Source organism: Diabrotica virgifera, chromosome 3 (assembly GCF_917563875.1).
Source record: "Diabrotica virgifera virgifera chromosome 3, PGI_DIABVI_V3a".
Lineage (NCBI taxonomy): Eukaryota > Metazoa > Arthropoda > Insecta > Coleoptera > Chrysomelidae > Diabrotica > Diabrotica virgifera.
The window spans coordinates 45,327,285-45,354,832 of NC_065445.1; the positions used below are offsets into that span (position 1 = coordinate 45,327,285).

Below are 27,548 nucleotides of genomic sequence, written 5' to 3' on the forward strand. Positions count from 1 at the left end.
TGGGAATTATTTGACTTACTAATATTCAGTTTTCAACGCTATTAACTTATTAATATCTTTTTCCGCTATTAACTTAATTTATTCTTTGTAGTATGTTAAAATATTTAGTAAGTGTATGTATACCTAGATGTGCAAAATATGTTGCTTTTAAAGAAAATTGTGGTATTGTTTTATGTATTTCTCACAGTTACTTCTGAAGAAAATGTAACTAGTGACAGCAGTAATTTGGTAGCTTTGGTTCAAGTAAGTAAACTGCGTTTTTAGTCATAATTTCTTTTGCATAGTGACTTTTTAAAAATTGAGGTATGAAGATCTTGTCTTTGTTTTCATCCTGATATCTTTGTTTTTTCATATTATATTGCGTAAACATCATGCTGTTCTATTGACTTTCTGTATTTATCTTTTTTAGTTCTGAAATAATGGTTCCGTCAATTTATGTTTTAACATTTGATCGGTTCTTTGCTGATGACTATCCTTTGTGTTTTCTATGCTGGCATGACCATGTTTAACTTGTTTGTCATTATGTTGAATTTATGTACAAATCTTTTTAAGTCATCCCTATTTCCTGTTATTGGTACGGCTTCGGCTGCATAGCATAATATGATCTGAGGGTCCTTATTTCCCATCTTTCTTCAAGGTCTTAATTGTTGCATCCATCGGAAGATTAAAATGTAGAGGGCTTAAGGAGTATCCCTGCCTTCTGGCTAATATTTTGTTCTTCTTGTATATACCTTAGATTGTTTTATTAATATCTGATGGAACTTATCTATTGTATAAAAGGTAAATTATGTACGTCCTGCGTTCTTACTATCGACGGTTAAACTACAAAACTTCGTAAGTCAGTTTTATGTTACTTTAGAGAAGAGACGACAAAACATTTTGGCTTCTTTATGTAAGACTCAACTTATTCGTCTTGTGTGTGTAGGGTTCTTTTTATGTAACGATTCCATTACCATTAAGTAAAATTCAGTGATGTTATTTTTTTTTAGTCAAAGAGCGACTTACGAGGTTTTGTTACTTAAAATCTTAAACTATCATTAAACATACGAGGTTTTGTAACTTAAAATCTTACTTATGAGGTTTTTGTAGATGTCGCTAGTACCATTAAATTTAAATATTGACTTAGAAGCTTTCGTAGTTTAAAAGATATGTAAAGGTATAAACCAACAAAGTATAAAAGTAATAATGGACCAAAATCGACTTACGAGATTTTGCAGTTTAACCGTCGCTATGTCAAACGCTTTCTTTACCTAAATCAAGCAAAGGAACGCCGATCAATTGTATTCTAGTGCCTTTTGCGTGATTTTGCATAACAAGTATAATATTATCTGTAGACGATCTTTTGCTTTGGCACCCTGTTTTTTACGTTAAATTTCTGTGTGGTGTTTAATGGATTAAATCAGGATTACTATGCTTATTTTCCATTGGTAGGGTACTTTGCGTTGCGTATTGTCATATTTTGTTGATGAGCTGTGCCAGTTATGTGCCTCTCATTAATGTTCTGCAATATTATAATAGTTTATCTGCTATTCTGTAAATAATGCCTATAGCTTTTCCATGTAATTCCAAATAATTCCATATGCTTAGTATAGTTTGTTCATTAGTTATATTTTTCGGCGTTTTTGGTCCTGCCTCTGGCGATTGGTCTCCTAACTAGAGTATTTTCAAATATCCACTTGTTTGTCTCTATGCCTTTAATCTTTACAATTTCTCTCATTTCTTGTCCATGTTCGTTGCAAATCTCCAAATTAACTTGTAATCGCTAGAAGTCATGTTCCAAGATCTTTTGAGAAGCTTTCCCAGTAGTTGTTTTTCATTAGATTAACAAGCCATGTTTATTCATTAAATTATTCGAAAATATGAGGTGCAACCGATATGTGAAACAAGTGTGCATTTAATAATAGAAGTATATAATTTGGACCACATATGCTACACATATAAAGGTTCAAATATAGGTATGAGGCCATCTCAGATTTTGCCTTTTACAAAAATGGCGGGCATACAAAATGGCGACTATCCATATGTGACTAATAGCACGATAACTTTTGAAAGACACGTCAGATTTCAACCAAGTTTGGTATATTAGTTCTCTTTTTGATGTATAAGGTCGAGGTCTTAAACCGGAAGAATAAACCAGAAAGAAGAAACCAGAAGTTGTGTTTTTCCTGGTTTTTATGTAAAAATATATTGGTTTTTTTTTCAATTATTTCACCCTATACATATTAATTTTTCAAATAGCTCATACCGCCATTGAAGGAGCGTAAAAATATTTTTTAGGAAATATTTTGAACTTTTTAGTTATGTTAATTACCATTTAATAAATGCATAACGTATTTATCTTCACATGAACCTATCTGCGGCAGATTCGTGCAAATATTAAAAGAATTATTGTGCATTTAATGGTAGAAGCATATAATTTGGACCACATATACTACATATAAAGTTTCAAATTTAGATATAACGCAAACTCAGTTTTTGTTCGTTTTACAAAAATGGCGGACATTCAAAATGGAGACTATAGATATGTGACTAATAGCACGATCACTTTTGAACGAGACGTCAGATTTCAACCAAATTTGGTATTTAGGTTCTTTTTTGAAGAGTAAGATCGAGATCTTGAACCGGACGAATCGGTTTATCAAAAGTTGTGTTTTTACTGTTTTTTTTTTTATGTAAAAATATGTTGTTCTTTTTCCAATTCTTTCACCCTGTATTTATAAATTTTTCAAAAAACTATTAACGCCATTGAAAGGAGTGTAAAAATATTTTTTAGGAAATATTTTGAACTTTTTATTTATGTTAATTAGCATTTAATAAATGCATAACGAATGTTCGCATGTATGTACCTATAGGTGGCAGATTCATTTTGAATGCCCGCCATTTTTGTAAAAGACAAAATCTGAGATGGCCTCATATCTAAATTTAAATCTTTTTATGTGTAGTATGTGTGGTCCAAATTATATGCTTCTACCGTTAAATGCACAATAATTCTTATATTATTATTTGCACGAATCTGCCGCACAGAGGTACCTACATATGAAGATACGTTATGCATTTATTAAATGATAATTAATGTATCTAAAGGGTTCAAAACATTTACTTAAACATAATTTTACGCACTTTTCAAAGCCGGTATTACCTTTTTGAAAAATTAATATATACAGGGTAAAAGAATTGAAAAATAAACAACATATTTTTACAAAAAAATCAGGAAAAACACAACTTATGGTAAAGCAATTCTTCCAGTTTAAGACCTTGATATTATACATCAAAAAAATAACCTATAGACCAAGTTTGGTTGAAATCGAATTCTGCGTTAAAAAGTTATCATGCTATTAGTCACATAAGTATAGTCCTAATGTGACGTTCCGCCCCTTATAGAATCGATTATTGATGGGAAGATATTATTTAACTATCCAAAATATTATTTAATTATTTTCAGAATTATTTTCTTTCAATGTTTATTCAAATAGAACTTAAACCCATCTCAGAATTTTTAAATGCTTGATGACGTCACATTTAAAACGTGGCAACATTGGTTTCCCCACTTTGACAGCCAATGCTTAGTAGAGGGGTACGAAGGATTCAGCTGTGAACGTGAGCCTTGGATTGCGATTGTTTCTCGAGTGTTCGGTCTGAATCGTAGTGTGCGGGGTCATTAGACTCAATTATTCACCTCTAATTCTCAGTTCCAAATTGATTAAATATTACAATAAAAGTATAGTGAAGTTATCCAGCAGCAGTGGATTTGAAGAATTTTAGAGCATACTATATCCAATGAGTTCTACCCCGCACCTACCATGAAATCTTAAAGCCACCCTACAACAACACCAAGGCCAGACCACACAGAGAGAAACAATCAATAGGCGACCAGCCTGGATTATTTCCACATTTTCTTTTTTTTGAGTACCTCCAGCTGCTTTCCAACAGTTTTGAGTACCTTCAGCTGCTTTCTACTAGTCTTCCTCTCCTGTACCTCCAGCAGGACAGCTGCTAGCGAGAGTTAGCACCCTTGGGTGCTCATTACATCAACTTCAAGATTAGGAAAGAGTGGTTTGTTTGGGAACATTTACTGTGCTCTTATTAAAGACAGACTGGTTTTGTGATATTTAGTACATTTTTTTTTATAGTTCAATTGCACACACATTTTTCCTGCTTTATATTTTTTATAGGTTTTTTTTCTTTACAACATAATATTTAATTGATAGCATTCCCCAACACTCTGCAATCTATAAAGGTATAAATTTCTGAGCTCAGATATTTTCCCTGATAATAGTAGTCGGTACTCTTATCTTGATTATTTTTAGGCTGTGTTCCACTTTTGTATAATTATTTAAACTCATTCCATTATTTTAGTATATGTTTAATTAAATTTTTAAAAATTAACTTCACATATTAGTCAAAATTGTAATTATTAACTTTATTTAACTTGAACTTATTAACTTTACTTAACTTTAACTTATTAACTTTATTTAACTTTAACTTTAATTTATTAAATTCATATGAACTTCTGGATTCTAATCCCTCAGATTAGTTTTTGGTTTCACTTGTTATTATTACTATTATAAACCACGAGTTAGGAAAAGGATCTGTGTATCCACTCGTAGGTTTATTTATTCAATAAGGCTTGTGCCTGTCCCACTCACAGTGAGGTATTTATATGTTATATATAGTATCAGGTAGTATTTAATTAAGGTGTACGTATTATAAACGTACAATTATTATTTGGTGAGGGTTCTACTAACCTAGTTGTAAGTTGTACTTCCTGTATTAGAGGTACCCGTAGTCAGTTTTTCTAACCTTATAAAGAGTATTCTTAGATCATAGTTGTATGATGATTTTGTAATTGACTTTCACTAGTATCACTTTTTCCTGTCATGTTAGAGTTACACACTAGTTACTTGTCCTAACTCAGAGATTGTTAAAAAGATCTAGTAGTTACATTCAATAAATATACATTTATTGTGATTTTTTTTTTCTTATTACTCCTTTATTTTTAGTAGTATATTTTATAATTTAATAATCTTTAATAACTTTTCACATACTTGTACTACAAATTTAACATACTCTATAGCAGCGTAGAATACCTGGAAGAGCGTTAACCTAGTTATCCTTCTTCTGGCGCCCAAAAATTCATTCTATTTTCAGTATATTATTATATTTACTCTATCTATTTTCTGAACATTATCTTCATATCTTCTTTTCGAGCCATCATTGTCACTTCCTTTAATCTATTGTCTGGCCAAAAATAGCCGTGCAAATTGGCCGAATCCTTCCTTGAGTGTCAAGTGGCCCTTCTCATACATATTTAGCTAGCCATTCAAGTTATATCTATCTATTAATGATTTCTCATCTCTAGTCCTGTATCAATTCGATATTCTTTGTCTTGGCATCCTTCCATACAAATACTACTACAAAGTTGTATTTTAGTTACTCCAGCTTCTTCAACGGAGAAGCCACACATTTTTGTCCTTTGGCTACATTAAGTAGATCTTCTTCTTTTTACTACTTCTGTTGGAGTTTACCACTCCCTTTTCATTCACTCCAACAGAAAATCATCAGCTAGTTGTTACATTGGCGCCCAACGTGGACGCGCCCATGTGGCGCCCAAAATTCAAATATGCTGGAGAGCACTGGGTAACTTCATGGACAGAAGTCCTTATGGCTTGAGCTATGGAATGAATATATTGATCCCAAGCTCTGTGATCAGGGTAAGTATAGGACCTTAGAGCTGTGACAATACTGCGATTTACTCTCTCAGTATGATTTGCTTGTGGATGGTAGGCAGCATTATAAAAGGTCTTTTGAACCTTATATTTAGCTAGAAGATCTTTAAAGGCCTTCGATACAAACTGAGGACCGTTGTCACATGACACAATTTGAGGAACACCATACACCAAAAAGACTTGTTCCTCCAAATATTTTAAAATTGCTGGAGTTGTGGCCTGGCGAAGGGGACAAACTAAAGGAAATTTAGTGAAATAATCCACAACTACCAGGCAATAGGTATTACCCTTGTAACTCCGAGGATAAGGTCCAATGAGATCCATTGAGATCATCTGCCAAGGAAAATTTATGTTCCTGAAGGAACCCATAAGTCCAGCCTGTGGTAGGTTACTTGGTTAATAACCTCCACTTGTACTCTTAGTTTTGTACTCAACCTCTCAGAATAAAAGGGCTGTTGATTATTATATATTAAGATATTTGGATGTGTGGGCTCATACAAGTATTCTTGCTTAATATAGATGGAACTATGTTACACTACCATATCTTAGATTATGTGTTATATCTTGGATATTTGATTACATACCTATTATTTTTTTCTTATTGTTTTTATATCATGTCATTGGATTTGCCATATTGGAAAGAAGTTGTGGTTGTTAATTTGTTATTGGGTTACTTTATTGATATTTGTCACAGGTACCTTAAATACTTTATATTAATTCGGATTCTTACTTCCTCCACAGGATGATTCTGGAATGAATTTGGAATTTTGATTTATAAATGAATTCTTGAGTCCTTCATATTTCTTCTTATGAACTAGTCTGTTAATGCTCAAAGTTGGTGAATACGTGGGTTCGAAGTTCAGCAACTGATCACTGCTATCCGATTTCGTAATCCATGTCTTTCTTGTCAGAGTAGGCAGATGTTTATCCATGATAATATTTCTGGTTGGGAAATGGTGTACAACACTTCCTAACCATTCTTGTGCAATTGTTCCAAATATTCCAGGCACATTTTCACACGATAATAGGGAAGTCTAGTTTGCTTATTTTATGTCTCTTAGTTCATAGTATATAGATGCTTGACTTTCCATAGACGTAGAGTCGTAATGTTAGTGATTAACCCACTGGGACAAATTATTGATTTTCTTTTTAGTAGATTCCCTCTTCTTTCCTTAGGCATTAATTGTTGCTTAGATTCAGGAATATCTCCTGGATAATCCTATGTATGTTCACATGAATATACAGTCTTATGAAAGATTGGGAGCTCGTTCCCGTCATATTTTGTATTTACCATGGAGTCATAGAACTTATAAGTTCATCCTTTATTTTTACTATTTAGTTTCGATAGGCTCATATTACCGGATGAGGGTAGATCTAGAGCTAATTTAGTTAGTTATTTAGTATTAGTGAGAATTGGTCCATAAATCTTCCTGATCGTTCTTCTTTGGATATGCTCCTATAAATCTGGTGTCCATTGCTAGTCCGATTTTGGATTAAGTGTCCGATTCTTCACTTATTTTGTTTATTTGGTTGTATAGGTTCGTATTACCGGATGTGGGTGTACGTAGACCTAATTTATTTATAGGATTTAGTATGGATGTGAATTGGTCCATAAATCTTCCTGGTCGTTCTTCATTGGATATGCTTTTGTGAATCTGTTGTCCATTGATAGTCTGACTTTGGATTGAGTGTCTGATTCCACATTTATTTTGGTTAATGTGTTTGCATTCCTTTGGTATGTTCACTATTTATATTAGTTGGTATTGGTGAAAATTATTCTATAAATATTCCTAGTTGTTCTTCTCTGGATATGCTATTACGAATCTGGTGTCCATTGCTAGTCCAATTTAGGATTGAGTGTTTGATTCTTCACTTATTATAGTTATTGATTTCATTGGTGACTTTAGTATATGTACTTGCGTTATGGTATGAATTGGCTCTCACCTTTGCCTGGTTGTTCGTCCTTGGATATACTCCTTATAAATCTGATGTCCATGGATAGTTCAACTTTGGATTTACTGCCAATTCGACACTTATTTGTCATTATAAATTATGTCTCATCTTTAGCACTTTTACTAGGACTTCGGGTCATATTTTGCAATTTCCGTTATTTGCTGCAGTGACCATCCTACTTTCCCTTGATTATTAGTGGTGATTATTTGTAATCTTGCGAATCAACGGGGAATGATACACTAAGCACTACTACTCTAGTTTAATATTTTGAAAAAAAAAAAAAAAAAAAAAAATTTTTTTTAAATAAAATTTTTTTTCTGGTGGTTGAAAGGGAATGTGACGTTCCGCCCCTTATAGAATCGATTATTGATGGGAAGATATTATTTAACTATCCAAAATATTATTTAATTATTTTCAGAATTATTTTCTTTCAATGTTTATTCAAATAGAACTTAAACCCATCTCAGAATTTTTAAATGCTTGATGACGTCACATTTAAAACGTGGCAACATTGGTTTCCCCACTTTGACAGCCAATGCTTAGTAGAGGGGTACGAAGGATTCAGCTGTGAACGTGAGCCTTGGATTGCGATTGTTTCTCGAGTGTTCGGTCTGAATCGTAGTGTGCGGGGTCATTAGACTCAATTATTCACCTCTAATTCTCAGTTCCAAATTGATTAAATATTACAATAAAAGTATAGTGAAGTTATCCAGCAGCAGTGGATTTGAAGAATTTTAGAGCATACTATATCCAATGAGTTCTACCCCGCACCTACCATGAAATCTTAAAGCCACCCTACAACAACACCAAGGCCAGACCACACAGAGAGAAACAATCAATAGGCGACCAGCCTGGATTATTTCCACATTTTCTTTTTTTTGAGTACCTCCAGCTGCTTTCCAACAGTTTTGAGTACCTTCAGCTGCTTTCTACTAGTCTTCCTCTCCTGTACCTCCAGCAGGACAGCTGCTAGCGAGAGTTAGCACCCTTGGGTGCTCATTACATCAACTTCAAGATTAGGAAAGAGTGGTTTGTTTGGGAACATTTACTGTGCTCTTATTAAAGACAGACTGGTTTTGTGATATTTAGTACATTTTTTTTTATAGTTCAATTGCACACACATTTTTCCTGCTTTATATTTTTTATAGGTTTTTTTTCTTTACAACATAATATTTAATTGATAGCATTCCCCAACACTCTGCAATCTATAAAGGTATAAATTTCTGAGCTCAGATATTTTCCCTGATAATAGTAGTCGGTACTCTTATCTTGATTATTTTTAGGCTGTGTTCCACTTTTGTATAATTATTTAAACTCATTCCATTATTTTAGTATATGTTTAATTAAATTTTTAAAAATTAACTTCACATATTAGTCAAAATTGTAATTATTAACTTTATTTAACTTGAACTTATTAACTTTACTTAACTTTAACTTATTAACTTTATTTAACTTTAACTTTAATTTATTAAATTCATATGAACTTCTGGATTCTAATCCCTCAGATTAGTTTTTGGTTTCACTTGTTATTATTACTATTATAAACCACGAGTTAGGAAAAGGATCTGTGTATCCACTCGTAGGTTTATTTATTCAATAAGGCTTGTGCCTGTCCCACTCACAGTGAGGTATTTATATGTTATATATAGTATCAGGTAGTATTTAATTAAGGTGTACGTATTATAAACGTACAATTATTATTTGGTGAGGGTTCTACTAACCTAGTTGTAAGTTGTACTTCCTGTATTAGAGGTACCCGTAGTCAGTTTTTCTAACCTTATAAAGAGTATTCTTAGATCATAGTTGTATGATGATTTTGTAATTGACTTTCACTAGTATCACTTTTTCCTGTCATGTTAGAGTTACACACTAGTTACTTGTCCTAACTCAGAGATTGTTAAAAAGATCTAGTAGTTACATTCAATAAATATACATTTATTGTGATTTTTTTTTTCTTATTACTCCTTTATTTTTAGTAGTATATTTTATAATTTAATAATCTTTAATAACTTTTCACATACTTGTACTACAAATTTAACATACTCTATAGCAGCGTAGAATACCTGGAAGAGCGTTAACCTAGTTATCCTTCTTCTGGCGCCCAAAAATTCATTCTATTTTCAGTATATTATTATATTTACTCTATCTATTTTCTGAACATTATCTTCATATCTTCTTTTCGAGCCATCATTGTCACTTCCTTTAATCTATTGTCTGGCCAAAAATAGCCGTGCAAATTGGCCGAATCCTTCCTTGAGTGTCAAGTGGCCCTTCTCATACATATTTAGCTAGCCATTCAAGTTATATCTATCTATTAATGATTTCTCATCTCTAGTCCTGTATCAATTCGATATTCTTTGTCTTGGCATCCTTCCATACAAATACTACTACAAAGTTGTATTTTAGTTACTCCAGCTTCTTCAACGGAGAAGCCACACATTTTTGTCCTTTGGCTACATTAAGTAGATCTTCTTCTTTTTACTACTTCTGTTGGAGTTTACCACTCCCTTTTCATTCACTCCAACAGAAAATCATCAGCTAGTTGTTACACTAATTTTGAATGCCGCCTCTTTTGTAAAAGGCAAAATCTGAGATGGCCTTATATCTAAATTTGAACCTTTGTATGTGTAGTATATGTGGTCCAAATATTATGATTCTACCATTAAATGCACAATAATTATTAGATATAATATTTGCACGAATCTGTCGCACATAGGTACATGTGAAGATAAGTTGTGCATTTATTACATGGTAATTAACATAACTAAAAAAGTCAAGATATTTTCTAAAAAATATTTTTTCGCTCTTTTCAATGCCGGTATCACCTTTTTGAAACATTAATATATACAGGGCGAAAGAATTGAAAAGAAAACAATATATTTTTACATAAAAAATCAGGAAAAACTTCTGGTTAACCGATTCTTCCAGTTCAGGAACTCGATCTTATACATCAGAAAAGAACCCATATACCAAATATGGTTGAAGTCGGTCTTTTCGTTTAAAAGTTATCGTGCTATTAGTCACATATGTATCGTCGCCATTTTGAATGCCCGCCAATTTTGTAAAAGGCAAAATCTGAGATGGCCTTGTATCTAAATTTGAATCTTTATATGTGTAGTATATGTGGTAAAAATTATATGCTTCTATCATTAAATCCACAATTGTTATAATATTTGCACGAATCTGCCGCACTAATGATTATTCGATAAGGTAAATCTCTTGATACGGCGGCGTTGTACGAAGTAATTGTTGCCAGGTTTCATTATATTTATTTAGTTCAAAATTAATCCCTGAACTACTTCAGAGCAAATAATTCGTTAATTTTAAGGATTTTATTCTTTTACTTATTTATACATAGCAAAATACATAACTAACAATGAATAATATAACCATAGCAAATAGTTTTCTGTATTTATTCATTTTAAAATTATTAAATAATTTAATTAAAATTCTTTATAAAACGCATATGTAATTTACAAATCCCTTTCGGGTTACATCACAGAAGGTTTTCGAAATAAAAATGTCATTATCACTGTTGCTAACCTGAAATAAGTATAACCCCTTAATAAATGCAAACGTAAATATTAAATTTTTAACGGTTTTTGAAAGGTTAAAAATAATTTTTTTTCAAAGTGCCCCCTCCTCAATGGAGGTAGGCAACTACAAAATTGTAAACTCTTCACCGTCTTCAGCTGTTCTTATGAGCTGTACCATTGAAGATATATTTTTGAGATCATCGTGTAGGTAGAAAGCTGTATATTATTTCACTGTTTTGCCTGTATCAGAAGAGTAAATAGTTATAGAATGCTCTTATCTCATTTAAGTAACAAATAAGTATTGTGTAGTTTATATATTTACGTATTTATGTACTTTATGTCCGTATTAATAATAAAATTAGAATCTTATTCATTTCGATTATGATTTAATGATCTCTTCGGTTTCACAACCATAACATGGTTTCAGCACACACATTAGGTTTCAGCATGCAAGCTTTTATCAATCTGCTTTTTGTCAATACTAATAAACCTTAATCCAAGGCTAAAACTATTCTGCTGCATATTATTTGTATGTTTTAGATTATTAGACATGGAGAAAGGACACCAACAAATTTTTACAAAAATGACCCATATCAAAATGAAACTAATTGGCTACCTCTCGGAGAGCTTACACATGTATGTATGTTTTTTATAAATTTGCTGATAAAATATAAATCATCATAATCATTATCTTTATCAGCATTATCAGCCCTCACAGGGGTCACAGGAAAAGCGTTCTACACAAAGCGAAAACGGCGACTTCGTTAGAAAAATATTCCCATGATATTTTTTTGCATAATCACATTCGTGAGGTACCCCAAAATAAAGTTCAAAAAGTCGCCTACACGAAAATTGGTCCCAATTTTTTTAAACATTTTTTTTAAAGAAATTGCTAAAATCAATATTTTCGGCCCCGACAATTTTTTTAGGTTTGTTTGGACTCTTCTGAACAAAAAATATCTCTTGTAATTTTTCTCTAAGTAAGTTAATCGTTATCGAGTTATAAGCAATTTAAAATTGAAAAAAACGAAAAATGGCGATTTTCAAGGCTCAAAAGTACTAGTAATAGTATATTGTACAACAAGTGAGAAAAAGTCATATTTCTCACGAGCGCAGAAGTTTGTTCTCGCAAATCAAGTGAGGGGGAATTATGTCATTTTCTCATGTGTTGTACACTGTACTTTTTCTATGGATACAGTTTTGTCAAGAGTTCAAACTTCAAAATTAATTAATTTAGGTGCTTCTAGGTGTATTATATGCATAAATTGAAATAAAATATATTTATATACATGTAGGTATTTTATATTCTTAAAAGTTATGTAATTACGTTATTTATTTAAAATTCTAATCAACAGTTTATTTTCGAACAGTTTTGAAAGGTAATTCCTGGTAAGTTTTTCTTCAACACATTTTATTATTTGACAACATCAATTGTTTTTTATTGTGCATGTTACCATGACGGCGATCGTATATGGAAAACCGTAGGAGAATCAGTGGGAAAAAATATTTCTAACTGCAATGGCCGACTTTTCTCCCTGCATGAGAAATTGTTCGATTTGAATGTATGTAAGTAGTGAGAGAAGTTGCACATTGTATATCATCCATAGAAAAAATTAAATTTAGTAATTTTTAAGATTAAAATTTTAAAGTTTAATCTTAATGCAAAATAGCCGATATCAAAAATAGAGTGCTTAATTATTTAGTTATAGTTTTGATTATATCGCTGACCTGCATTATACCTGTACGATGCAAGTGGTCTCTGCCACTGTATGCACATGCTCCCATGTACATACATCTGATTCTTTTAAATTACATGCATTGAGATCTTCATTGCAAACTTTTATAGAGAAAAATGCCACATTTACAAAATATCAGGTTTTGAATTTTCAAGATTTTGGTTACGTGGCAGATGAAACAGGAGTACCTATTATCACCCAAATTTATGTCAAAAATTACAGTACCTAATGAACTTATTTAACGATGCAAATGTACAAAAACTAAAGCATGTAATTGTAATAAAAACAATGGTACTTGTGTACCTTTATGTGGTTACAATGTAGATAAATGCGAAGATATAAATTTCAAATAAATTTTGCTACAAAATTGTAAACTTTCAAAGGTTTTATTAATTTTTTAATTGTTATCTGTTTATACCTTAAAAAATTATAATAAACATCAAAAAATTATATTCATTTATAAAAACATGGTTACAAGAAACGTATGTATATTTTAACGAATAAAAAGTATAAAAAAGCGCCGAAAACGCCCGAGCTATATAATAATATAATAATATAATTATAATAGTTCAGACGCGCGACAGCCTTGTCATAAGCGCTGCAATAACAATTAAAAAACAATAGTTTGAAATAATATAAGACCAAAAACTTGGTAAACTCAAAAATGATATTTTTTACTGGTGCTTTTGGGCCTTGAAAGTCGCCATTTTTCGTTTTTTTTTCTTAGTTTTAGATAGATTTTAACTCGAAAACGATCAATTTCAGAGAAAAATTATACCAGATCTTTTTGTTCAAAACGGTTCAAAAACCCTAAACAAAAATTTGTCCGAGCCGAAAACATTGATTTTTTTCAATTTGTTTAAAAAAATTGTTTAAACAAATTTAGATCACTTTTCGCGTGGGCGACTTTTTGAACCTTTTTCTGGGGTTTCTCACGAATGTGATTATGTAAAAAAATCTCATGTTGCGATCACGGTTGATTCTGGCACAAGCTGCGATTTCTGCTTAACAATGAAATACAACTACAGTCGAACCCGCTTATTGGAGTACCGGTTAGAGGAATATCCCGGTTTAAGGAATAGAAGTTTGAGGTCCCGAAACGTTTCCATTCACCCCTTAATAAATTTATCCGCTTATAGGAATAGGGTGTAAAGAAATATTACCGCTTAATAGAATATTTTTCAACTAGACGAACAACTTCTTATGTATAATCTCCCAAAAATTAAAAGTATGTCTGGTTTATTAGATCTTTCAGGCAATAACTACTTTATTACGCACCGCACCAGCTTGACCCTTCTTCGAAATATACAACAGGCCATAGAAATACTTATATAAGATACTTTTTAATTGCCTAAAAATTTCTATTGCTACCCACTTGGTTGCAGTTATAAATTTTATTGGCTCATGGTTTATTGACTTCGACGAGGAAATGGCAGACAATAGAAACGTTCTATAGTTGTTGATAACCACACTGTCCATAAAACTGACGTGAGTTTAAATCTTTTTCGTACTTCCGGGCCTAAAGTGACAACTTCACTCCCTTGTGACAGGTACTAAAGTGTCACATTTAATCCCTCCGGGATTAAATATTGACGAAACTCCCGGAACGATTAAATCACAAACAAACGAATTTAAGGGATATTTTATTGAAAAATATAATTAATTAGAATGGTAATTAACGTTAATATTCAAATTAATATTGTGACAGTTCGTCATATTGACCAGTCTTTCCTGGGTTAATGCAGCAGGTAACTGACGAGTAACAGATAGGTCCTTTTCATATTGAACTGGTGTTTGTTTCGAAGATCCTGCGGAAACAGGAAGCGAGAATGAGGACTGTGGCATAACTATAGTGGACGAATCGGCGACTTGACCAAATATTTTATCTGAAATTTTTTGTTTATTTTTAATAGACGATTCAATATATCCCTCGGCCACGTTGGAGGATTTCCATCCTCCATGTCTCTTCAGCACGTCTATTGTTGCTCCCGAATCAGCTAACAAAGACGCAGATGTGCGTCTAAAACAATGTCCCGTATAAGACGTCGCATTTTCTAATTTCAAGAAAGCTGCTATTTGCCGTGGAATTGTACCAAACATGTTTTTTCCTACTACTCGCGTAGTACATTCTTTGTTGATGTATTGAACAAAAAATTTTGAATGAGTTGTCCCTGTCTTTCGCAATGCCACATATTTCCGAAATATCGCCACAAAACTGATGGCACTGTTTTCTGAATTTTTGATCACAAAATTTCGGTCAATTTTATTTTTGGTGTTTCTAATCGCAATTAGGAAGGAATCGCCCAAATCTCTCACATCGTCGATTTCTAAATCAACCAACTCTTTTCCACGACAAGCTCCCGCAACGCCCAAAATAAGTGCAACCTACAAAAAAATTGATTTCTTAAAATTTCTGAATATAAACAAATTTCCAAATTTACCTTAAGCATTAAATATTTATCATCCGGAGCCTCCCGTAAGAACTGATCTACCTGCTCAGACGTGAGAATTCTTGACTTCTTTGGCTTAAATCCCTCATTTCTTCTCTTCAAAAAAGCTAATAATTTTGGAAATTTACTTATATCAATATCTTCTCTAATGTTAATAACCGATTTCAGCATTGAGTAATGTGCCCAGAGTGTTGAGGCACAAACCGCTTTTGATTTATCATCGAAGTAGACTAACAGCGCATTTTCAGTAGGTTGTCTCACATTTTTTAAGCGGCACCACTTTTTAAAAGCATCGTACTGCTGCTCGTATAGTTTTCTAGATTTCGGTGGTAACAATTCTTCACCTACTTCGGCTGCTCTTTTATCAATATCAGATACACCTTCTTCACTCATGATACCAATAATTATCAATAACAATGTTTCTTTACAATGACACTAGTAATGACAATGTTTCTAAATTATAACTGTCACAACGCAATGTTACTATGGTAACTTATTTTAAAGACAGTTTATTAAATGAGTTGAAGAGAGAAAAAACTGATTGAAATTATTGAAATAATTAATAAAATCATACCGGAAGTACGAAAAGTATCGTATATACCTTGCGACTGAAGTACGTTTAATCCTTCAGGTAAATTATGGCCCTCCCTGCGGTCGGGCCATAAACTTTACCTTCAGGATTAAATGTACTACTTCAGTCCCGCGGTATATAATGTACTATTTTGCCTGCTATGCCAATTATTCATCTTAAAACACAGAACTCGACAAAATGAAGTACCGAACATTTTTAAAACTTGTTTCTTATGACGATAATAATTTATCGGTTTTCGAAGATACTGAAGATTTAGAGCAAAACAATGAAACCATCTAACTCAATTTTAAAGCGAAATATGAGACAAAAGATAAAGATTTTTTCGATTTTGTGGATATTCCATCCAACTCGGCAAGTCCTGACCACTTGTAATATTATAAGAAGTTTTCTGGAGGGCCAATTAAATTTAAATTGTTCTAATTTGTATAACTTAGAGATTTTTTAAGAAAAAATAAGAAGTAATTCTGGTGTATGCATTTTAAATAAGAGAATACATACATACATATTTACATATTGCACACATTTCATGCTTATTAAGGTGATACAGTAGCGATCAACAGGTAGCAAAAACGCGTTCCAAGATTGCGGCTGTAATTTTGAATATTTTTCGAGATATTTGGCACACATATTTGTAATATAATAAAGAATGGCGGTACAGAGCCCAATTTGAAAAATATATTAATATGTGAAAATTACTCTGTAATTAAATACAATATTAAAAAACGAGCCTGTATCGCCATTAAGAAGAACAAAAAAATACACTTTCTTCAAATAAACTTTTTTATCCGATGCCTAGATTTTGTGTCATTTTGGAACTACTAAAATTTTTTATTTCATTAGTAGTTCCAAAATGACACAAAATCTAGGCATCGGATAAAAAAGTTTATTTGAAGAAAGTGTATTTTTTGTTCTTCTTAATGGCGGTACAGGCTCGTTTTTTTAATATTACATTTAATTACAGAGTAATTTTCACATATTAATATATTTTTTAAATTGGGCTCTGTACCGCCGTTCTTAATTATATTACGAATACGTGTGCCAAATATCTCGAAAAAATATTCAAAACTACCGCCGCAATCTTGGAACGCGTTTTCGCTACCTGTTGATCGCTACTGTTTCCTCTTAATGGATGCATGCACAGAAAATGTAATTTGGTTTTTTAATAAAATAAGTTCCTCGGCTGAGTTATTGGCATAAAAATATCTAAAACCATATAAATATATATGTAGGTATGTAGGTAGTACTATTATTATGTATATTCGGTAGGTTTACTTATTTTTACTAGCCATCAATGATCGGTTATTAGAATATCCCGCTTATTGGAATATTTTTGCTTGGCACGAGGGCTATTCTAATAAACGGGTTTGACTGTACGATTAAAGCCCCATTTATCTTACGACGGGACGTGGACGGTAAGTGCTGTAAAACAGCCGCGTCATCCACGTCCCCGTCCTAAGATAAATCTGGCTTAAAATGTCACTCCAAACTCCAACGAAGAAGACGCATTTAATCAAAGACAACTATAACAATTATTTCGTTTAAAGTGGACGGATTATTTCCAGCAAAAATATACTCATTGCATTTTTGTGCGAAGAATATAAATGCAACGTCTTGTGCTTTGAAGAGATACACAGTATTTTTTTTTCTTTTTTGGCTTGGACTATGGTCATTCAGCCAGTCTCAATCAAAAGTAATGTATTAAAGATATTGCCAATTAGTGAAACTTGGTTATTATAATATTATTACAATTTTTTACTTCTTATTTACCTACTCATTACAGCTAATGTACATACTATGTTAAAAAATATAAATATATTATACTACTTAATGTTTATCAAGAACACATAGTGTATACATTTTACAAATAAAAATATGAATATTAATATTAAAATAAATTCATTCTTTTTTGTATTTTATTTTAGTTTTTTTTTTGTTTTGTTTTTTGTTGTTGTTTTTTTGCCACTACGATAGGATGTCAACTCGGTTCAACCCCGCGGAGGTTTAAATCCTCTTAGTGACTTTTTTTAAATTTTTTTTTATTTATTTTTTTTAATTATTTTTTTTTTATTTTTTTTTTTTTTTTTTATTTTTAAATTTTTTTCAAACATATTTTACAAATACCTATAACTAATTACAATAATATTTTACTATCCGACAAGAAAGATACCAAGCAGTCAAAAATTTTCACATCAATCAAATATTATTCAGACTGTTAATAATCTATCTCCCTCGTTTGATATTTATGGAAAAAAAAAAACAGCAAAAAAATATAAAATATGTGAGTGATGTGATCGTTCATGGGTATTCTTTTATTTTTCCGACTGTATTTCGATGATGTCTTAAACTCCTGATTTCTGCCTGACTTGATGATGTGTTATGTTGTCTCGAAGGCTGACAAAAATGTATATTGTACCTACTTTAACTTAGAGATAACTTTGGTTTATAATATTTTCATGACCAAGTTTTCTATTGGTGATGAGGTAGGCAAACCCATGGCCTATGACGCAGATTTCTGGAGCCAAATAATCTTTAATTCTATTCTTATGTCCTTCTCATGATGGATAACAATCAAATTGGAGTAGATCTGTGTCAAAATGAAGCGCACAATAATTTATTTATTCTCTGATTTTGTCAACATCTCGAATAATACTAAAAATATTTTTTGCACCATTTCAGCAAGGAATGCGTGAAGCTGAGCAAATTGGACAATTTACGAAAATAAGATACGCTAATTTTTTCCCAAAAAAATACGATAATAATTTTGTCTATGCCTTGACAACTAATGTAGATAGAGCCCATATGTCAGGCCAATGTTTCCTCTACGGTCTTTACCCGGCTACACAGGAAGAGACTTGGAAAGACGGTCTTAATTGGCAACCGATTCCTCTGCATCAAGCGAGTCCAAGGATCTTTCACAATCACCCCTACAATTGTCAGAAGTATACTACAGCTTTAGGTACAGTATATAGCAGAAATGCAAAAGTATATGATCCACTTTTTAAGAAATATAAAGCTGCATTTGAATATATGACAAAAAAAACAGGCGATCCAATTAACAACTTTCTGAAGGTATTGACTCTTCATGATTGTCTATACGTTGAAGAAAAGAATGGATATAAGTTGCCAGAATGGACAAAAGAAATATATCCTGAACCCATGAGGACAATGGCAGCTCTTGGTTATAGATCGTTAACTGAAGATATTCAACTTAAACAATTCTGTGAGTATTAAATAATTTTTTATGTGGTATTACCTAACTTCTTCTTCGTCTTCAGTCTGTGTTCGTCCACTGCTGGACATAGGCCTCTTCCATTTGCTTCCCACTATTTATACTCTTGGCAATTCTCATCCACTGCTTGCCCGCGATTTTAAAAAAAGCCCGCGAAAAAGCGATTTTCAAAGGTATTTTTTAACAGGCTGGATATCGATTCAAAAACAGTATTTATTAGTATTAATATTTCGTGCTAGTCAAAAAGTAATATACAGTAACCGCCACGCTACTAGACACACGGAAACATTGAGCTATTAGAATCCTGGGCACTTCACTTGTTGCAATGTTTATTTTTACGTCTATAGTGACGTTTAGAACGTCAGAAAATGTATTAGGGAAGTGCAATTAGAACGAAAACATGCATTGTTTCGGAAAAATTCAAACAAGCTTATATTTTTCTAAAACTTTATTTGTTAGTTTATATACATAGTAAAAAGTTCTACTCGCAGATTTGGCCGCTAATTGTTTATTAATTGTTTAAACAATAACAATTGTTTTGTATAAATAATTTTAAACATATTGTTAAATTCATCATTTTACTTTGATCAAATATGTTTCTATTTTGTTTTTGATTATGCTGAATTCGAATATGGCATTGCAATTTGAAAATTCTTATACAGAAGCTCTTATACAGTGTATGTCTGCGTAGCTAGGAACCACATGGAAAACTTTTTTATTATCAATTTTACGAAAAAATGTCTGGATAGTCAAAAATCTAAAACTCAACCATCAGATATCAAATTTTATCAATTTTATACGAGTTATGTCAAAAATATGAATTTCGTTAGAGAGTAAAGCAAATTTATATTCCAGAATATCAAAAAATGATATTATGAAAAGTTGTTTGAAATTTAAAACTATGTTTAAATATACAATTTACGTCATTCTAATCGAAAAAAAAATTCAATGTTTTCTCAAATTACGGATACTCATCATCAATTTATTACAATTATGGTAACTATTTTATTATCACTTTTACGAAAAAAGTTATTCTTCATAAAATGCTCTCCCTGGTCTATCATCTAAGATACAACCATCAGATATCAAACCTTTTTAATTTTATACGAGGTATGTAAAAAATATGAATTTTTTTTAAGAGTAAAGTGCCTTTATTATTCACAATATTTTAATTAGAAGGATGTAATTGATCACTAAAACAAATTTTTTAATTCCAAACAACTTTTCTTAATAACAATTTTCGATATTTTGAAATTTAATGGTATGTACTTTACTCTTGAGTGAAATTCGTATTTTTTGACATACCTCGTATAAAATTAATTAAATTTGATATTTGATGATTGCCTTTTAGATTATATACGATGCAGAGTATTTTATAAGGAATAACTTTTTTTCGTAAAACTTATAATAAAAAAGTTATCAATAGGTCCCAAGTTACGCAGACATACTGTATAAGAGCTAAAAATTTTTTTTTGCTGAACATTTATTATTGTTGAAGCTTATTATTAAATGTATTTTTGGTAAGTTTGACAGAAAAAAGATTTGATCAATTTGTATAAACATTTTTTTAGCTGGTAATTTTCGGTTTTTTTATTACATTTTTGTTATCTTTCTTAATTTTCTCAAAAAGAAATAGTTTATTTCATCTCTAAAGTAAAATAATTTAGTGCATTCTAAAGACTACATAATAAGTTTTAAAAAATCGCTTACAAAACTGTAATAGATCTGTTCAAACTTGAGTAATACCGTCTTAAACTGGTGGTAATTCTATAAAACTACGAATATTTCAAAAATTATATTTTTTGAGACGTCATATCATTTGAATTAAATTTTTGAGATTTTCATTTGAATAAAACATCACTTAGTAAGACGCTTAAAAGGTAAGTTGTGCAAAATTGAGAGTTTTATAAGAAAAATTGTATTAGTTACACATTTTTAAATCATTCTTAAACAAAATTCATGTAAGGCCCAATCACACCGTACTTATGCCCATACATTTTATTTCTTTCTATTTTAACCATAAGATAGCTTAATTATTCTTCTTTCATATTCAGTTTGTAAAATTTCATTTGATCCATTAGTTAAAGAATTACATTAAAATAACTCAACTGTGCACTTCGCCGTACGCTAGTTTACAGTGCGCCAATGTTTGTGAGAAGGGTGACTTTAGCGTTATCAATAAAAAATTATAGAAGATACAGATTTAATTTTAGAAAATTCTTTATATAAGTTTTTTTTGTAAAATTTTCTGAATTTTTCAATGGTCAAGTCAGTATTTTTCTAAAATTTATATTTTCGGAGTTATTTAAAAAACATCGATTTTCGCAGTTCATTTGTTTAATAAAAAATGAAGCACCTACTTCTCGAGTAGAACTTTTTGATATGTTGTATTAAACATTTGTTAATGAAATTACAAAAAGTTCTATCTTGTTTGATTTTTTCCGATGTGAAAATCTATATGCACTCCCCTATATAGAAACCGAAAATTAACACATCGTTGCATTAGAAAAACAAAGTTCTATCTGCTTTAGATGCCATTTTTAGTTATGACTGTTTCAAGTTTCTATGTTATGTAAAGTGGAATACCGATAACCCGGAAGTCCGGCTAACGCGGACCGATTTTCATCAGATAAACATTTTGATTTTCAGAACATATTTTGTATTTTGACAATGACACCCGTTCTGGGCGTTGAAATGTTAATAAAATTATTTTTTCAATTTAATTGTGGCTTATTTCCCATCAAAATAGTTAGTTATCAGATAAACATTTCAACAATAAAAATGTATGTATGTAATATAATATTTGAGAGATAATGTGTATTTGTGTAATTTGAACTATACGATAGTAAAAATGACTCATGGCACAAGCTGGCAGAAGCAACAGGCACCTGTCTGTAGTATTCCTTTATTTTTTATTTCAAACTGTGTTAGCATTGTTTAAGAAAGACTATTTAAAAAATTCTTTTTTAAACAATGGTCTTAGTTTTCACTGTTCTTAATACATAATAACAAAACATCCTTCCGATTGTGACTGTATGAATACAGTATTGTATTGTTCGCTTCCGTTTGCTTAGGTTTGTGTTTGCGTGTTTTTAGTAATTTAGATGTGTAGGTACTGTGCATATTTATATATTATATTTCATGTTATTTCAATTCTAACGGAGTTTATATGCAAGTATACCGTATTTTATTAATTTTTAGCATATTCTCCGGCTAACCCGGATTTTCGAAAACGCGGATCGGCCGCGGTCCCGTTTAATCCGAGTTATCGAGGTTCCACTGTATTTATTTTACTATTATCGCCACCTCTATAATGTGTTAACAATGTACATAAATTCCAAAAAAATTAATATATTTTTATTAACCGTAAAAGGTTACTTCAATAGTTAATACAAAGGAGTTCTGATTTGAGAAATGATTTAAACTTATTTAATAAAGGTTTATCTTCCACATATACACTTGTTTAACAATTATTATAATATAATAAAACAACTTCAAGTTATTTGATAAAGTCTTATTGTTAACTTAAAAACACTTTTAGTTGTTGCAGATAGAACCTTATAACTTACGTAATTTAGACGTTCGGATACAATTAGCGTCTCTTTGCAAAGACAATGACGTCGAGTTTGCAAAGTAACAAGACACTTACTCAACACACACACTACACATTTCACCTGAGTTAGTGATAAGTTACCTATACAATTACGTGGCTAAAGGTTCTAGTTCCAAACCAAGGCCAGAATCAGAGAGAAAAAAAAACTTACGTATTTCAGCCACCTATTAATAGATGTCGGTGCTAGTATCATATTAAGGTGAAGAACATAAAATAAAACCAAGTTACATAAAAATTGTTTAGACAAAAATTGCAGATAGAACCTTGTTATTCTGACGCAACGACATAAAGTTGACTATTTCACTCATCTTAAAATTTTCACCTAATCTGACCAATCACAAACCAAAGACAGCTTGTGTTATCGCGAAAACACCAAATGTCTTTCAATTCTGATTGGTCTATCAGCTTCGTGTTTTCAACGACGTAACCATGGATACCGATCGCAAAGCAAAGTTTGACGTTTGCCAAAAAAATTATTGTAGCTGTATACGTCAAAATGAGTCAAATAATTTAAACTACAATCTGGCGTTAGTGAACAACAAGCTATGAAAATTACTGGACATGGAAGTTCGAACTCGATGAAACCGTATTTACATCTTAGTGCCGAACATCATCAGAACATAGTGAATACTTTTAGGAATACTCCAAGTACATCAAGTAATAATAGCAACAATACATTGTATCCACCTAATAACGGTCATACTATTCAAAATTTTTACAATTGCACCGTTTATAATAATAATTAGAGTCGAGAATAATGTATTTTTTTCGTGTACAAATTATTTATTGTTATAGGTAAAAACATAATTATAACAAATTATTTATAGTTATAATAAATATTTCATGATTATGACTAATTGTGAATTATTCAAAAAATGGGTAGATTTGGGTTACCTAGATCAAATGTATTATTATTAAATTCCTTCCTCTCATTCTACTGAATTTTTGAACTATCACTTTGTTCGTGAAATAGTCTAATAAAATACCACTCGTGATTTAATTTATCTTTTATTTTACAGATATACAGACTTATATATACAGACTAAAAGTCTGTCTTTTATTTCTAAACTCAACTGAGTTGCTTAAAGAAAACACCACTCGTCCTACGGACTCGTGGTGTTTTCAAGCAACTCAGTTTCATTTCGACAGACTCAGTAAATCGACAGACTTATCGCGAAAATCGAATCACTAGTGGTATTAGTATTGACAATAAATAGAACAATAATTGTATTTGACGTTTATAATTGCCTCTTTTATTACAGTTTTAAAAGTTGTATTGTAATATTCTTGGTGTTTGAATAAAGTTATTTAAAAGCAGAGTAAAAATACTATTAATTACTATATATTTTTGTATGGAAAAACAATTATCTTGAATATATTCTGGACAGCAACATGACAGAGATGAAAGTCACATCTGAGAACCGACCGGATTGGCCCATAAGCATAGGAATTACGTGCCTACCCATGTGTTTAGTAGCTTGGCGCTTACTGTATATGTACCTATACTGCGTTTGAATGACCCTTATGAAGATGAGTGTTGCCTATTCTACGCCTGTACAATACCTTATCTACATTTAGCTTATCAGCAGTACTTAAACATTTTAAACACCCACACAAGAACGAGAACTTCAAAAACGTTGTAGGTCAATCAAAGTTTAATTTCCCATCCTTTAAGCTTATAGTCCAGTCGGGTTAGACGAATAACAGGCTTAACCTTGCATTAGGAGCTGCCCCAAATTTTATTTTTTTAATCTTTAGGGGGGTCGATAGTAGTATAAATTTAAAATGTCGACTGAATTCCGCCATTGCGTTAGCCGCTATCTTGATTTTAAACGAGAACTGTTTTTGCTCAATATCTGCGCCATTTTCAACTTTTTGACAAAAAGTATAACAATCAAAATTGTTGAAAATGTAATTTTCTATCATTTCTATTTTTACAATTTTCTCGTGCCATCGATATTTTCCGAGTTATAGCGGAAAATAATGACAGTTATATATAAATGGAGCATATTTATTGAATTATCTCGTTTATTGTTAGTTTTGCGACAAAAATGTTCCTATACAAAAATAGAGAGAATTGAATTCTACACAATTTTAGTTTCTTTCATTTTTTTGCTAAAGTTAATATTTAAGGTAGTATGTATTCCATAAGGGCGCGAGCGTAAGACCTGATTGATTTTGTAGCAATTGTTTTTGTTCAATATCCACGCCATTTTCAACTTACATTGTCCCAAATATGATTTCCTACAATTTCTTTTTAACAGTTTTTTTCATGCGGTTGATATTTTCCGAGTTAAGTGGGAAATATTAAACAGTGATGGGGGGGGGGGGAGCATAATTACTAAATTAAATCTTTTTTCCGAGCTGCCCCAAATTTTATAATTCTATCCTTTAGGGGAGATCAATAGTAGTGTAAATTTAAAATCTCGACTAAATTCCGCGGTTGCATTACCCGCCATATTGATTTTAAAGAAGAACCGTTGTTGCTTAATATCTCCGCCATTTTCAACTTTTCGACAAAAACGGTAGGAACTAAAATTGTTGGAAACGCAATTTCCTACAATTTCTTTTCCACAATTTTTTTATGCGATCAATATTCTCCGAGTTAAGGAGGAAAATAGTGGAAGCGGAGGGGAAGCATATTTATTGATTTGTCCCATTTATTATTACCTTTACGACATAATTGTACATAAACAAAAATAAAGGGAATTATGTTTTATACAATTTTTTATATATTTATATTTTTATTTTTATATTATATATTTATATTTTTTATATTTATACAATATTTTTATACAATTATACAATGAAACACCAACCAAACTAAGTACATAAAAGACATAAGAACTTATATGTATTAAGTTCACTTAATTTTATTAACTAGCTCGTTTTATTGATTGAATTTGTCTGTAGATAATTAATTTTTATGTGAGCTAACATATTTTAATATTTCAACAATTTTTTTTAATTTTGGACCCCGTTGGGGGGAATTTTCTCATTCCCTCCCCCTCTTAGACCCGCCACTGGTTCTCTCGAAAAATTGTAGTAAATCGTAATTGCAACAATTTCAGCCCTGACACTTTTTGTCGAAAAGTTGAAAATGGGGAAGTTATTGAACAAAAACAATTGCTTTAAAATCAATCGGGTCTTACGCTCTCGCTTTTACCGCATACGTACTACCTTAAATATTGATTTTATCAAAAAAATGGAAGAGATCAAAATTGTACAAAATTTAATTCTCTTCATTTTTGTATAATACTAAAATTTGTTGTAAAATAATAATAAACGAGATAATTCAATAAATCAATAACTATGCTTTAACTGTCACTGTTTTTTTCCCATAACTAGCAAAATATGGACCGCACGGAAAAAATTATAATAAACGAAATTATAGAAACTCGCATTTTTAACAATTTCAGTTTCTATATTTTTTGTCGAAAAGTTGAAAATGGCGGAGATATTGAGCAAAAACGGTTCTCGTTTTAAATCAAGATGGCGGCTAACGCAATGGTCAAATACAGTCGAGATGATAAATTTATACTACTACTGATCACCCCTAAAGATTAGGAAAATAAAATTTGGGGCAGCTCCTAATTCAAGGTCAAATGGTATCCCGACTGGGCTATTAAGCCATTTCAAATTTTCCTCTTTTTGTTTTAGATTGTGGGACTTTACTTACCGATATAGTAAAATATTTACATAGAGCAGCTACAAACAAACCACACACTCCTAAATATCGGTTTTACAGCGGTCACGATACTATCTTAGTCGCACTTTTAAATTCCTTAGGAGCATTTGACCCGCCTATCAAGCCAGAATTTTCAAGTTCCCTTTACATTGAATTACGCCGTAAACCAAAAAAGGGTCACTACGTAAACGTTTACTTTAAGAACGGAAAGAAAATTACATTAATAATAGTTAAAAACTGCAAGAAGAATTGTCCCCTGAAAGAGTTTAAAGCAGCTCTACAAGATGTTATGATAGACGTTAAGAGATTGAGGGAAATGTGTGGAAGTTCATCACAAGCCGAATTTCAAGCCACTTTACATAAATTATTTTCTAATGATCCTGTTAAAGTATAACTTCGAATAAAGTAGTAAATATTAGCAAATTGTTTTATTTTAAAATAAAAATGAAAGACAGCTTAGGGTGAAAACCTCGTATCTCATTAAATTGCAATTTTACAGGAGAGGCAAAAAACTTATTTTCTGCATAATATAATCTAAAAACAAAAATTACCGTTACGTATTTTTAATTCGAGCACATTAAGACAAATATCTGATATTGGCCCAGAGCTAAAAGTGTTAAATATTGCTATTAAATTGGAAATACAAATATTAACTATGAAAAACACGTAAATATCTTTGCAGTATATAGAGCCTTCGCCCAAGTAACTATGATAACCTCGTATATTTTGATATACGTGTTTTTCATCTAAAATGAGGTTGTGTTTATTATTATTTACGAGGTTTTCATTTTTCATAGCTCATTGCACACCTCCAAATACTAGGTTAATACAGTACAAATCTTTTGATTTAAGGTTCATAAAATGTTTCTATATGCCGGACTACCTTTTATTGTTTACAAAAATCATTTCTCCAAGTCGAATCTCTCAAACAAACACTCCAAATTAAGTACCAAATTGTTGGTTATAATTATACGTGGTGTTCACACTAAATCAAGAGAGCAATTGATATACGTGGTACGAGCAAT

The 27,548-nt window shown here is 31.3% G+C and overlaps 1 protein-coding gene across 1 annotated transcript; it reads left to right on the forward strand.

The window, feature by feature from the left end:
* LOC114342851 (testicular acid phosphatase homolog) lies at positions 1-26,946 on the forward strand. Its single transcript, XM_028293660.2, has 4 exons — positions 1-243; positions 11,756-11,851; positions 18,670-19,213; positions 26,496-26,946. The coding sequence occupies exons 1-4, from the start codon at positions 139-141 to the stop codon at positions 26,915-26,917; spliced, it is 1,167 nt and encodes a 388-aa protein (XP_028149461.2). The 5' UTR covers positions 1-138; the 3' UTR covers positions 26,918-26,946.
* Positions 26,947-27,548: the final 602 nt, after the last annotated feature.

Coding starts and splice junctions, on each gene's coding strand:
- LOC114342851 (XM_028293660.2), top strand. CDS start 139: ATGTTGCTTTTAAAGAAAATTGTGGTATTGTTTTATGTATTTCTCACA. Junction 244..11,755: donor ATTTGGTAGCTTTGGTTCAA/GTAAGTAAACTG, acceptor TGTATGTTTTAG/ATTATTAGACATGGAGAAAG. Junction 11,852..18,669: donor CTCTCGGAGAGCTTACACAT/GTATGTATGTTT, acceptor GCACCATTTCAG/CAAGGAATGCGTGAAGCTGA.